The sequence below is a fragment of the Monopterus albus genome, unplaced genomic scaffold (assembly GCF_001952655.1).
Source record: "Monopterus albus unplaced genomic scaffold, M_albus_1.0 scaffold69.1, whole genome shotgun sequence".
Taxonomy (NCBI): Eukaryota; Metazoa; Chordata; class Actinopteri; order Synbranchiformes; family Synbranchidae; genus Monopterus; species Monopterus albus.
In genome coordinates, this window is record NW_018127949.1 from 3,743,517 (window position 1) to 3,756,772 (window position 13,256).

The following is a 13,256-nucleotide window of genomic DNA, read 5'->3' on the forward strand; positions in this document are numbered from 1 at the left end:
TTGTTCCTGGTTGCTCATGTGTGGCAGCAGAGCTGGATGGAAAACATATTGCTCCATCAATCACGTCCCATTCTTCTCAGCAACACGCTCGACTCAGAGGCTGAGGCCGCATTGAGTCAGCCCTTGTGTAAAAATGCAAATATGATAAATATGCCTCCAAACCGATCCAGAGCTACATCTCTGTCAAACTGTACCTATTCCAATTTCCTGATTGCTTTCAAATGATGTTCTCCCTCTTTGACTGAAGGCGGTGACAGTATCTTAACACACAGAGACCTGACTACATGCTGCGTTCAAGCAAAGCCTCCTTCTCCCCTGTGTTAGACCAATACTGTAGATTAAATGAAAAGAAGGGAGAAGGAGGAAGATGTCAGTTTTCATCCATGTCTGACTGATGTATCCAGAAATTTCTGTCTTTCAAGTCTTTGTTTCAGCATACGAAAAGACTAAAGTGCAGAGAGTGCTGCCGTGTTTGCACTAACAATGCAAGAGAGAAAGATGTTCTCCCTCCCATTCCCTGGCTGTTATGTGTGACACATAACTTGGCTACAGCCCCGGTTGTAGCCCGTGGGCAGCACATATGTCACTCATTTGTACTCCAGAAAGCATTCTGTTTCAAGCTAAGGTTGGGCATGAATCAAGGGAACACTTACTTGTTTTTCTCCAGGGCCAGCAGCATCTGCTCACCTTCCACTTCAATCAGGAGCTTCAGTGATGCAGGGTGACTCTGAAGAGACAACACACAGGGGGTGGGGGGTGTGAGCAAATTAGTTCTGGAGTCAGGCCGGCAGCATTTTGATTGAGGAAAAACGGCTCTGGTCGCTACATTAGTTCGTGTGTTTCATATTTAAGAAAATAAATCAAAGTGTGGCAAAAAAATTAAAAACAGCAAATAGTTCTTGAAAAACCTTTATTCTACTGATGAAACTTTGGATGAGCCACCCAGCAGTGTGAGAAAACATGCAGGACGACTGTTTTCAATTGATGAGAGCAGTCAGAAATCCTTATAAAGCTACTTTCTATCTTAGAAGAGACATGAGGATTAGCTTTATGTTTCTATTCCATTGACATTAATCCCTCAGAAAGCCATGACTCTTCACGCCTGAGTTACAACACTGAGAGAGACCGTGTGTCTCTGTTAGAGTGAGATGAAGTGGCACTGAGTCGTACATCACTTCTGTCAGTCAAGCTGTGCCATAAACGCGGCTGCACATCCACACACACACTCTCCTCCTGTGTGCTGCGCTCTCACTCACTCAGGCACAGAAACATAAAAAAAAGATCCAATGTCTCACAACATTCTCTATATCACTGAACAACCACACACACACACACACACACACGTCACACATGTCACACATGTCACACATGAAGTTCAATCTGGGTCAGCTGTGCTAAAAAGCACTGCTCTGGGTTAAGTCATCTTAACTAAAGGTTTCAGGCAGTAGCACTGCACAGGCCATGTGGGACTAAAGTCCCTGCTACTTTCTGTCCACACAGTTTTCAATATGCTGGATTTGACCTCTTTCACATATTTAGGAGTTCAGGAAACTTCAAGGAACGCTGCCTATTTGGGGATGTTATTAAAGGACTAATATTTTCAAATTAGCACTTTGTTTTGTCTTTATTTTGTTGCATTCTATACACAGATTGGAGGTTTTGTTTTGTTTTGGGGTAATAAGATCCCAGAGAAATCTAGTGGTATCTAGTCTGTTTGGTTAAGCCACAACAAATTAATCCACAAATGAATCAACTCAAAGACTCAATCTGGAAACTCAAGCTGTTTTTAAGTCTGCCTGACAGCTGTGTATTTTGTTTTATCAAGTCAGCCACTATAACACCAAACAGAGGCAAGGCTTCCAGATTTCAAGCATTTCATTAATGTTCCACTGGGTCGAGCAGTGTTTTCTTTCATTATAAGATATTGTTCAGCTGTCTGTGTTTGAAATGAACTAAACTAAAGACAAAGAAGTGATGTCAGCTATCTCCACCTGGCTGTACAGGGCCCTGCACACTGTGTCTGGGATTTTAATACACAACAACAGAAAAATTTACACTTCACTTTGCAACACAAATTATTAAATCTAAGATTATTACTTCAGCCCATGAGCTTATCTTAATGTCTGAGCTACACAGTATATGAATAAAGGTTAAAAACAGGCTCAAAAGTAAACCTTGATTTTAAAAGATTGGTGTGAAATTCACCTCCTAGATTTCGATATTTCTTATGTACATGTGAAAATTTTGACCTCATGGCGTTGCTACAGCATATTTCATGAACATACATTTTGACCTGAAGGTGAAGAGACCCCGTAATCATGAGAATTCATCTGCAGGGGATCATTTCCACAGTTTCATGACACTGTGCTTGGAACAGTCAGGATATGTGGACCAGCGCAGGAGAGACAAACAATTACAAGAACAAGCAGAGCAAAATATAACTCAACTACCATTTATCACCTGGGATTTGAGCTGGCTGATTGGTTTCCAGTCTTGTCCAACAAGCTGAAGAGGTACTGTGGTCCCATAGTGCTTCTGCTTTGCTGTTGGTCTGTCTTGAACAGTCGTGCTCAAAAGATCCGCTGTAAATGAAAATATAAAAATGAAAACCCTCAAAAACCTTCAAAGTGTCCTCTCAGGATCTGAGACCCAACCAGACCCAAACAATGTGAGCATTTTCTTAACCGACTTTGTGTAAATGAAACTGAAAATGAATTCCACCACTGCTATTAAAAGGTCTAAACCTGGTGTTCATAAGTAACCTCACATAAAATCACAGCACTTTTATGTGATGGATTTTCACTGTCACAGCACATAAGTGATGCTCTCTGAATGTTTTTGTTCTTCATAACTAACAATTATCTACGCTGACAGAATACCATCCCCAACACAGCCTGAAAATACAGTATGTTCACCTTCTTTTTATAGGCTGTCAGTAGGCCTATCTCCTCTGCCATGAATGCGTGAATATGACAGCACTAATCAACACTCTTAGATATCAAGTAATAAGAGCTGTGAGGCTGCTGTGAAACCGTAACCACCCCCTCTGCCACTCAAGCTGCATATATAGCCACAGTTCTTCAGGAACAGAGAGTTTTGAGCAAAAAGAAGCTCAGGCTGCTGTGCTAGCTCCTGACACAGGACTAGTTTCCAGGAAACAGTGCAGGGATCACATGTGGCTTTGGGGTAGTGTTCTCAGCATGCTTTCATCTCCTGTCTGTTCTGACAGGGTTCTAACTGAGTCATTTAAGAATATATTTGTCCCTAAATCCGATACTGACATCCCCGGGACACAAAGTGGCAGAGAAACAACCACTGTACCCAACAGACATGCCACTTATACATAACTGAAACAAACATGCTGATTTATCTAAAAAGTATAGCACGAGCACACAGAGAGATGGAATGCAATAGTGGGCCACTGGAAGACATTGCTAACAGGGTTCCTACAGTATTTAGCTCCCTGCAGCGATGAAGTCATTTAGAAGTGCAGGTCTTTCACTAAACCAGCAAGGGTTATTAGCGATAGCTGTTTTTGTGCAAACATCCTAATTCTAATGTATGCTTGTTTTTTCTTTCTTCTTCTTCTTCTCCATCCACTGATGTTCCATCAAGCATTTCCAAACAGCAGGGAAACAGATTTAGTGTGAGGGTGAAGTCAGTGGAGGACTTATGTGTGTGGTCTGAGCATCATTTATGATGCGTTTTCAACTTGAAACTTTGTTCCTTGTTCATTTTGAACACATTAAAACATATATAAACACCAAACACTCTCAAGGAGACATGTTCGTCACAGATTATTATTAAAAGCAGATTCAAGGTTCCTGCTTCAGATCCTTTCTTTCTCTCTGCACATGACTCACCTAACTAAAATGCTGAGTCTGCTTATTATCCAGCATTAATAACCCAAGTCAGGCACAGCTCCCCCCCCAGCTGAGCTTTGGTTTCCCTCTGAGGAAACACCATTCTGGAGTTCATCATAGCCTACAGCTGATAGGAGAGAGCCAGAAGAGACCAGCTCAGCAGTCCTCACCCAGTTCCAGCCTGATGATGAGAAGCAGGCTCCGGCAAGGATATAGGACGGCATCACACTCACACACACATACGACAGCGTGAGAAGCATCCTGCCTTCATTAGTCCTAGAAAACCACACCATCTATGGGAGTTGGGCACCGAGTAAGGGAATGCATGGCAACCTCTGAGAAAAGTACAGATGGGTGAAAAACTGACAGACATTTTGACAGAGAAAGGTCAAGTCCACTTTGTGGTTCGCCAGCTTATGAGGCTATGTGAGCAGCTGTCACCTTTTCTGTTGCATGGTCCACATCAACTTAGAAGATGAGGTTCACAAGCTTTTGGGTCCCCGACTTCAAAGTCCGCAAGTGAATAACCATTTTGTCAGTGTGGTGTGCTGTGAGGTTTAATTCCCACTTATAAATAGCAGTACATTATTGGAAACAGTGTGCATACTCATTTCTTTTCCACATGTTTGGGACAGACATTTGGTGAAGTTAGAATGGGGCAGGACTGTGGTGTGTGGAGTATGAGTGGCTTTAAGGGAGCGGTAAAAGTGGCACCAGAACCTGAAGCCTTATTTATACGTTCAATAAAGAAGAGTGTAAACAGAGGTCTTAATAAAGCAGAGTTCTGGTCATGATCAGGTCCCTTTACACTCCAGTGTACACAAGGAGAGCTTGTGCCATTTATATTGCCTCAATAAAGTCAATCCTAGGTGGGAGGATTGTATGTCTGTGTGTGGGAATGTGAGTGTGTGTATCCTAAAATGAAATGTGATACAGACTTATGACTGAAAAAAGCAATAAATTCGGCTTTCCATAGCAGTGTTGTATGATCAGATCTATTACAGTATGCACATCCATTGTTCTATTCACCCTGGCACTATATATGTAGCTTGACAGTGGCGCATACTAATGCAGCATCATAATATGGCACAATCGTCACAGAGTCACATGGGTTTGTCCTGTATTTATGGTGGCAAGAGGAATCCTTAGCATCTAGATTCTAATTCTAGCCTGTTCTAGTTATGTGTCTAAACTCGGGGAACACCCTATACGAAACACTGTACAGTCTAGGATAATGGCGTTTAAAATAGACACTGTACATATCGCTGTAAACAAGAATCTCAAATATCCCAGCTATTCCAGCTATGTGACCAGTCACATAGCTGCTGCATGTAACATATATAGATGGTGTAATCCTGAACTTATGGGTCAAGAATGTAATCCTGAACTTATGTTAAGCAAAAATTACTAACACGGGTCAAGAGGTACTTAAGTTAAAATTGGGATAAGTTTGGTTGAAAAATTAAAAAACTGAAATACAATAAAAGAAAGACAATAAAAGACATTGCTTCTCAGCTGAATTTTGGCCACTTGTAGCCTCAGCATCTAACTGTATTTAGACCTCAAATCTGTGCTCATTGGGACAGTTTACAGTTGTTGGTGGTATTTCACAGTGAATCATTTCCTGTTTTTATCAGAGCTCTCAAATTAATGCACTGTCTGCAGCCTATGAGCTGCTGGTCCCACAGACCTTCAACAGTTCTTTGACCCCCTATATTACTGCCCTTTCACAACTCCAGCCCTTCTCTGTTCCCCTCATTCTGTTCCACCAAGACACATCAACAATAGCTGGGCTTTATGAAATCTCAGAGCCTGCCTTCTTGCACCCAACCACAATTCATTCTTTGACAGCCAGCCATGAAATAATGTATTCATAACAGTCTTTTGCTTTTCTGCCACAAATGGCTTGCTGTTCTTTTTGTCTGCACACTTGACAAGGCCATGCCCCCCAGATGTGCACAGGTCCTCACCGAGATGAGATACAGGCAACACATAAGTGCACACATCAATAAAGGGCACTCCTAATCACAGCCACCCTGGCCTGATGGCTGGCACAGAACAAAGCACACAAGGACACACTCCAAAGTCACTCTGACAGCAGTTCTCTTCGATCTTGAAAATACCTCAGACTGAAAATGAAAAACAACGCCCTGAAGGAGACTCTTTGACAATCAAAACCCCTCGAAAGGTGCAAACAAGAGTGGAGGAGACCCACTTGAGATGATTCCAGCGTCGCCTGGACACTGTTTAGTTACTATTCAAACCTCTACTAGAAGAAGGGCTTAAAATAAGAGCACGTGGAATTAATTAAACCAGAGCGTTTAAATGGGATAGTTTCAAACAGAGCTGAGACAACAAAGACTAAAAATGTAAAATAAAAAAAAATGTAGGTCTTTCCTCGCTTCCACATGAAAGTGTGTTCTTCATAAGCAAATCTAATAAAATTACCACATTGTCTGCATCAAGACTATGCATCCAGAGCCAGTTTTCTCCAGACGTAGTGGATATCTTTAATCAGAGCAGTGACAGGACTGAAGACATGATCCAGCAATGTTGGTGATGCCAGCCCATGGGAGAAATCTAGGGGAATGTTTATGGCCATTGTTCATTTAATAATGGGTGACTGACAGGCATATCACGAACTCAATTTATCCCCAATCAGAGTTGGCAAATTATGCTAATTCAAACAGAATGGTGGGTGGGAATAGAATGATGAATGATACTTTGGGACAAAGATCCATCAAGCAGACAATCTTTCATAAATGTCCTAGGAGACAAAAGCAACAAACTCCACTGACTTTTCCTTATCTCCTTTTCTTCTTCACCCTCCTCTTTAGGCTTGTGACTAATCGTTGTCATCATTATTTACTATTTTCCTTTTTATTTAGGAATCCTTTATGTTATAAATTGTCAAAAAAATCTCTAGTTCCAAAATCTTAAGGTGATGTTTCTTCCTTTTATCAGCCAACCATCCAAAGGAAACATGCCAAACATTTCCTTATCGCCTCAAACAGGAGGATTTGCCACATTTCTTCGTTCTTTCTCACTGTATGATTGGTACAAAATAAGCTACTGGGAACTTGTGATGAGCATTTATCACTATGTCTGGCATTTCATAGACTGAAAAATAGATTTTAAAATAGCTCAATCAACAGTGAAAATGACTGGTAAGTGCAGTCCTAAATGTATCAAACAGAGAAAAGCGGCAATTTCTCACATTTGAGAAGCAGGCTTTAACGTTAATCCACTAACCTTGCTCCCTGTAATTTGTTACTGGAGCCATTGTGCAGGGTTTATAGACATCCCAGAGCAAAAGTGAAAGGTCCCGGGTAATTTTGGCTTGACTCCACAGTAAACATCTGACCCATTTGGGGGGGGGATTATGTCAACACCCTGAAGGTTACACTCAGAAACAGAGACATCTGTAGGTGACATCATTGTAATAGGAATCAGCACAAACTGGAAAGAGAGTGTACTTAAATTTAATCTAATAAGGCAGCAATGTGTCAAAAGTCACAGCAGTGAGAGTTGTTAATGGTTGGATTTATTGGCAGATGATTTTTAGATCATATTTATAGGGTCATAATCAAGCTGTTTAACACTGGGCTCCCTCTACTGGTAAACGGCTCGTTTTGTGTGTGCTTCCTCTGTGTCAGTCTCTCTACTACCCCCATGTTGTATACCAAACTCATTTATTGCCACACTAGCCTGATGTCCGCACATAATTACTCTATGGGAAATAGATGGTCCTGCAGCTAAATTTCCCCTTGGCTCAGCAAGAAGTTAATGTTCAAGAAACCAGTATCATTACACCCCTGGCGGGTGACACCATAGCGTCCCTCTTCTGCAAGGTCTGTGCTCACTGCCTTGGCACAGAGTCTGAGCACCTTAGCACAGAGGTCGGACTCGGAGAGCTTCTGGAGTAAAGCTGTGTGAAAGCCCATTAATATGGTCCCTATGACATTTACAGTGCCCTGGAACTCCTGTCATGGGAAGCACATGTCTGGCATACATTCAAAGCACAAAAAACAAAACCTTAATATGTAGCAGAAAGATAGAAATAAGAAAAGCAGGGGCAGCTGCGATACCATCCCAGATCTCCATGTTATCATATAGTATGTAGTGACTGTATCAATAAACACAGATATCAGTGTCTGATGAAACTGATTTTACTGTTTCAGCTCTGTGTGTTAACATCATTCATGAAGCAAAAATTCAAAACATTAGATTCTTCTGGCTGTGAAAACATACAGATCCTGGGAGATGTAATAAAACAATAAATAATTTGTGCTGTTAATTTACTACGTTGTGCCTTTGACTTAATAGTCTGCACTCTAAATGTAGTGATTTGTTCTTGAACTGGTGATTTCTGCACATGAATAAGTTTTCTCGCCCACTAGAACGCCTCCCAGACTTACCATTGCTGGTTTTATTTTGTATCACTGTAAATTGAATACCTGTGGTTTTTGGACAGCTGGTCAGACAAAACAAGCAATTTTAGGTCTTTAGCTTGAGCTCTCAATATAGAAATCAAGGACTGACACTGCTGAAAACATTTTGACAATCTTAGTCAATGTTCTACTTAAAACTTTTGTCTGTGTGCAGCTGTTTGATGTTCTGCTTGTTCTTAATTTAAAAATACATCACAGGCCTGCCTGGGGATCAGACAGACAGACGCAGGCAAGGCAACAGGCAGCATCAGAAATTAGTTTGGTATGAAATGACCTGGCCTGTTAACATGTCTGCCTATTAGGAAACATATTCCTCCTCGCTGCAGAACAAGCAGGGAAAATCTGAGCGGATGCTGTTCGCCAGACTGGAAGATAGATTATCTGGTGCCGAGACATAAATCTCTGCATTTCAAATCTCAGTGAAATACAATGACTTCACATGCATATGGAATCTCAAACTAGAAAAGTTTACAGCGTGGTGTATGTTGATCTGGAATTGCAATTGGTTGTTATTCTCTTGAAATATTTAATGCTCAGTGCCACCTACTGTAACAAGAATTGGCCAGATCCGGACTTTTGAGTTGTCAGTGTTTTCTTGTGAAACACTTATGGGGTGAGACTTGAACTAACCCAGACAGATTTGACAAGAGCTATAGCTGAGCCAAGTGGGCCCTCTGACAAGGGAAGACGCTCGGGGAGAGGTGCGCTACCCTCACCTCTGACCTGTCTGGGTGTGAAAGTCTGAGGAGAAAGTTCAGAGGCAGCATCAGGTTTCAGGTTGCATGTTACACTTGTGTTAGGGGAGTCAAATGAGTCCAAAGCAGCTTCGAGGAAATTAATGCAACACATGTAAGGTCAGGCCACATGAGCACAAACCAGATATTTTCTCCCCCCTATATAAATATCCCCACTGCATCACAGCAAATGGTTGATCAATCTGGCTTAATGCACAGCCAACTCTTCTTACCAGCCTCCGGTGTCTAAATTCTCCTGAGCAACTCATCTGGAAGATCTGAATCTATTCATACTGAAAAGATACTAAATGGCTCTGACTTGAGATGGGTCACATCATGGGGATAATGGCACTCTGGGGAGGACAGCGTTGGCTAAAGGAATATTTTACAACAGTCCAAAAATATATTCTCAGGTCAACTTTCATTTGTCTGACCGTGCAGCACGCAATCTGCACAGAGAGCTCAAGACGGAGACAGTCATGGTGGCTGAAACAGTACAGCTGGTTAGTAAATACTGGCTGACACTAAGCATGTCAACCATCGGAGGGAATTATTCACAAACGATCTCCAGCCAGGAAAGGAACATGCACAAGACAGACGGGGGGAGGAAAACTGACATGAAAGCTCAAGGAGCGATACCATGAAATATTTATGCAAACATGACGTTGCATGGAGATGAAGTGCTCTTTCTTTTCTTAGCAGCCTTGGATTCCTGACAGCACAGGCTGCAAAGTACAGGCTTACAAAAGAGAACACTAATGATTTCCACTAGGCTTTAACATGAAGCCATCGATTCTTTTCATTAATCAAACAGTCATCTTGTCTATAAATTGTCCAAAATATGGGAAAGATTCTGATCAACAGTCCAAAATGTAGTCAGTTTAAAATAATTACAAATGGAGGAATCAGCTGTTTCTCACTTTTTAAAGGTTGAAGTCACAGAATTTTCTTCTTGATTGATTAAACAACCTAAATGATTAATGAGTTGTCAAAAGTGATGCTGATTAAAGGATAAGGCCGGTCATTTGCTATACTAACAGTATTTTCAACTCTCCCCATACGGAGACTGAAACCGACAATGATTCACCCCTACTCCAGGTTAATGTCTGTCAGTGTGTTTCCCTGATGTGTTTTTAATCATTTTGATACAGCAATGGAGATTTATCGCACAGACAAGCAAGACAATCCAGGACTGACATCTGACAAACATTAACCTTCAGCAGAGGCAATTCCCTGTTGGTTTTAGTCTCTGTATGGAGATTGTTATTATGAAAAATACTATTAATACAGAATTGACCGGCATTATCACATCAGCTGATGCTTTCATCACCTGCATGGAGACAGGCAGCACCCAACATTTTACACCATTTAATTTATCTTTCTTTTAGACACTTGTTCGCACTGCTCCTTCCCTTTATCACAACCAGCAAAAACGCCCCGAAGCCCCCCCCCCAGGCAGGCAAACATCCTGCCAATATCATCAGCTCAAGCTTTCCCAGCCCTGTGCACAGACACACACACACAGTGATAATGATTTTGGCACGTTTGAGAACCCATGAGAAAAGCGCGTCAAATACGTCAAAGCAATCTTCTGATGACGAAGAACTGTTGATGAATAAATGAGTAACTTTTTCACTCTCGCTTTGCCGTTGCTGGTAATTAATTCCCAGGATTCCACTAAGCATCATGGCTGCCAGAAGTTTTCTGCAGGCACCAACACTCCAGTGCAGCTCCTCCACTCACCGCTGTCTCAGATACAGTGTGTAATCTCACCTAAGGTATGGACGGTGATCACTGAGATGTCATGAGTCACAGCCCAAGGGGTTGCCATCACAGTATGAGACAAACCCACCTAAACACTCTGACATCACATTTGAACATTTCCCAAGAGCTCATAAGCAGATTGTTTTGATTTGTTGCTGGGATGCCATAAACATAATAAACATTAGAATACACAGGTTTCAATGAAAACTGCTTGACTAGTTGATCCAACAGTGAGACATATATTTAGTATTTTATGGTTGTTAAAACTCAAGTGTGTTTGAAGCGCCCTGGAAAACTGAAGGACTGTACACTTAAAGTGTCTGTGAAATCTCTCAAGTGCCACTGATTACCGAGGAGACTTTCAGCATCATCAATTATACAGCGTCTCCTCTTCTCTGAGGTGCACACTGGATAGATTGCACTCAAATTTTATGTGCTGCTATGTACATACAGATCTATTGGATAGATTTAAAGAAAGCCATGAATTTAGAAAGCTTGTTTACATTGGGGATGATTTATTCTGCCCAGACGTGTTACAGGGCTGTAAATCTGGTGTACTAACAAAGGCTTCCATAAAACATGATGTTCCCAAAACAGCCAAAGGGGAGACATGAATGAAGAACAGGCAGAATAAAATAGAAAAGATACCCAAATGGAAAAACGCACAATGACAGATGCAGACGGGTTAGGGTTAGTTTCAACAAACAAAAAACCGGTCTCCATACTTCAGGTGAAATTTGACATTCATCCAGGGATAAAACAATTAGGGAAATTTACTACTTTTGTGCATGGATCATTGATTCAACAGGAACACACTTAGCACCCTCACCTCTTCTTCTTACCTTCTGCAGATGTGAAGCGCACGCTGTCGCACACCGATAGGGAGACGGATAAAACCCCAAGTGCTGTCAAAATAAACTTCAGACTCGGGCTCCTGGGGTTCATGATGCCCGGCTGAAATGTGAAAGGGACTGGACGACTGTTTTACTGCAGCGCAACCATCATGCAATCACAGTCCACCAACAGCTTTTGTGCAAGACCCCCCCCACCCCCCCTCCAAAACAAACCGACTTCCTGAAATATGATCAAGTTTAACACCGGCGTTCTCAGTAGTCCCGAGGGCATCTGCTTTAACTCCGAGCACTTTCCCCATTCATTCACAGGTGCTCGAGTCAAACGTCACCTCCCGCAAAAAGTGAAGAAAGAGCTATGAAAACAGTGACAAACACAGCAGCGCTGCTGTCTGAGACAGCCACTGGAATGACACCAGTTCCAGGGCAATTACTGGAAGAACTGTTGTCTTACAAGTGGGGACCATGTGCTTCAACGAGACGCTCCGCAAGGTCCTAAAGCCACCGAGCATCATCAAGATACTAGGAATATATTATACGCAGGTTCCGGTTTATGCTTTCAAAAAAAAAAGACAATTGAAATCACTTTTACTTTTTTACTTTTTTCCTCTTATGACCCATCTATCTATCTATCTATGGATAGATAGATACTGGATGTTGTTTAATAATAGTAAAAAACAAATTATTTATTGCCACGGGTCAAATGTGAGGCTTTAGTTTTCTTCACTGACTCAAATTCAGTATTTCAACACAATATGTTTGTAGCTATGTTTGTTAGACAAAGCAAGCAACAAATAAACAAGTGATGTCCCGATCCTATCCTATTCTTGAAAGGTCTAGAAAGGTGCAGGACACAGACAAGGCTCCATCGTATCTTAAAGACCTCGTAGAGCCTTATCATCCTAACAGAGCACTTCGCTCTCAGAGTGCAGGTTTACTTGTGGTTCCTAGAGTCCACAGAAGTAGAATGGGAGGCAGAGCCTTTAGCTATCAAGCTCCTCTCCTATGGAACCAACTCCCAGTCTCAGTTCAGGAGGCGGACACCCTCTCTACCTTTAAGATTAGCCTTAAGACGTTCCTTTTTGATAAACATTATAGTTAGGCAAGGCTCTGAGTCACCCGAGTCAGCCATGCTGCTTTAGACTAGGTGACTGGGAGTCCTCCCATGATGCTCAGAGTTCCTCTCCTCCCCTCCACTCTCTCTCCACGCAGCTATATGCCACCATTACTCATCACTAACTTTGTCTCCTCTCTCCTGTAGTGTGTCCTCTCTCTCTCCTTGTACCTTTCTGCAGGTTGCCCTGGCCCGGGAGCTCTACGTCTCTGATGAGCAGTCACCAGCCACATCAACCTGCCCAGTGTTTGATTGATTGTTTTGTCTTGTTGTTTTTCTTCTTTTCTCCCTCCCCTATCCACTCCCCCCAACCGGTCGAGGCAGAAGGCCGCCCACCAAGAGCATCTGACAGAGGTTTCTTCACCAAGTGCTGTTCAAGGGGGATTTGTTAGGTTATTCTTTATAATATTAATAATAAGGTCCAGGCCTTACTATGTGAAGCGCCCTAAGATGGTTTGTTGTGATTTGATGCTATACAA

At 42.0% G+C, this 13,256-nt stretch overlaps 1 protein-coding gene across 3 annotated transcripts in view; it reads right to left on the bottom strand.

Moving 5' to 3' along the window:
* adam12a (ADAM metallopeptidase domain 12a) overlaps nucleotides 1–11,838 on the bottom strand; it is a 66,293-nt gene extending 54,455 nt beyond the window's left edge. For 2 of the 3 annotated variants that reach the window (XM_020605105.1, XM_020605104.1), the window contains exons 1-3: nucleotides 11,655–11,838; nucleotides 2,461–2,582; nucleotides 654–727 (exon numbers count right to left, since the gene is read on the bottom strand). In XM_020605105.1, coding sequence (XP_020460761.1) covers nucleotides 654–727; nucleotides 2,461–2,582; nucleotides 11,655–11,757 — 299 coding nt within the window. In that variant the 5' untranslated portion in view covers nucleotides 11,758–11,838. Of the gene's footprint in view, nucleotides 1–653; nucleotides 728–2,460; nucleotides 2,583–11,641 lie in introns of all 3 variants that reach the window. The other variant, XM_020605106.1, reaches the window with a different exon arrangement.
* Nucleotides 11,839–13,256: the final 1,418 nt, after the last annotated feature.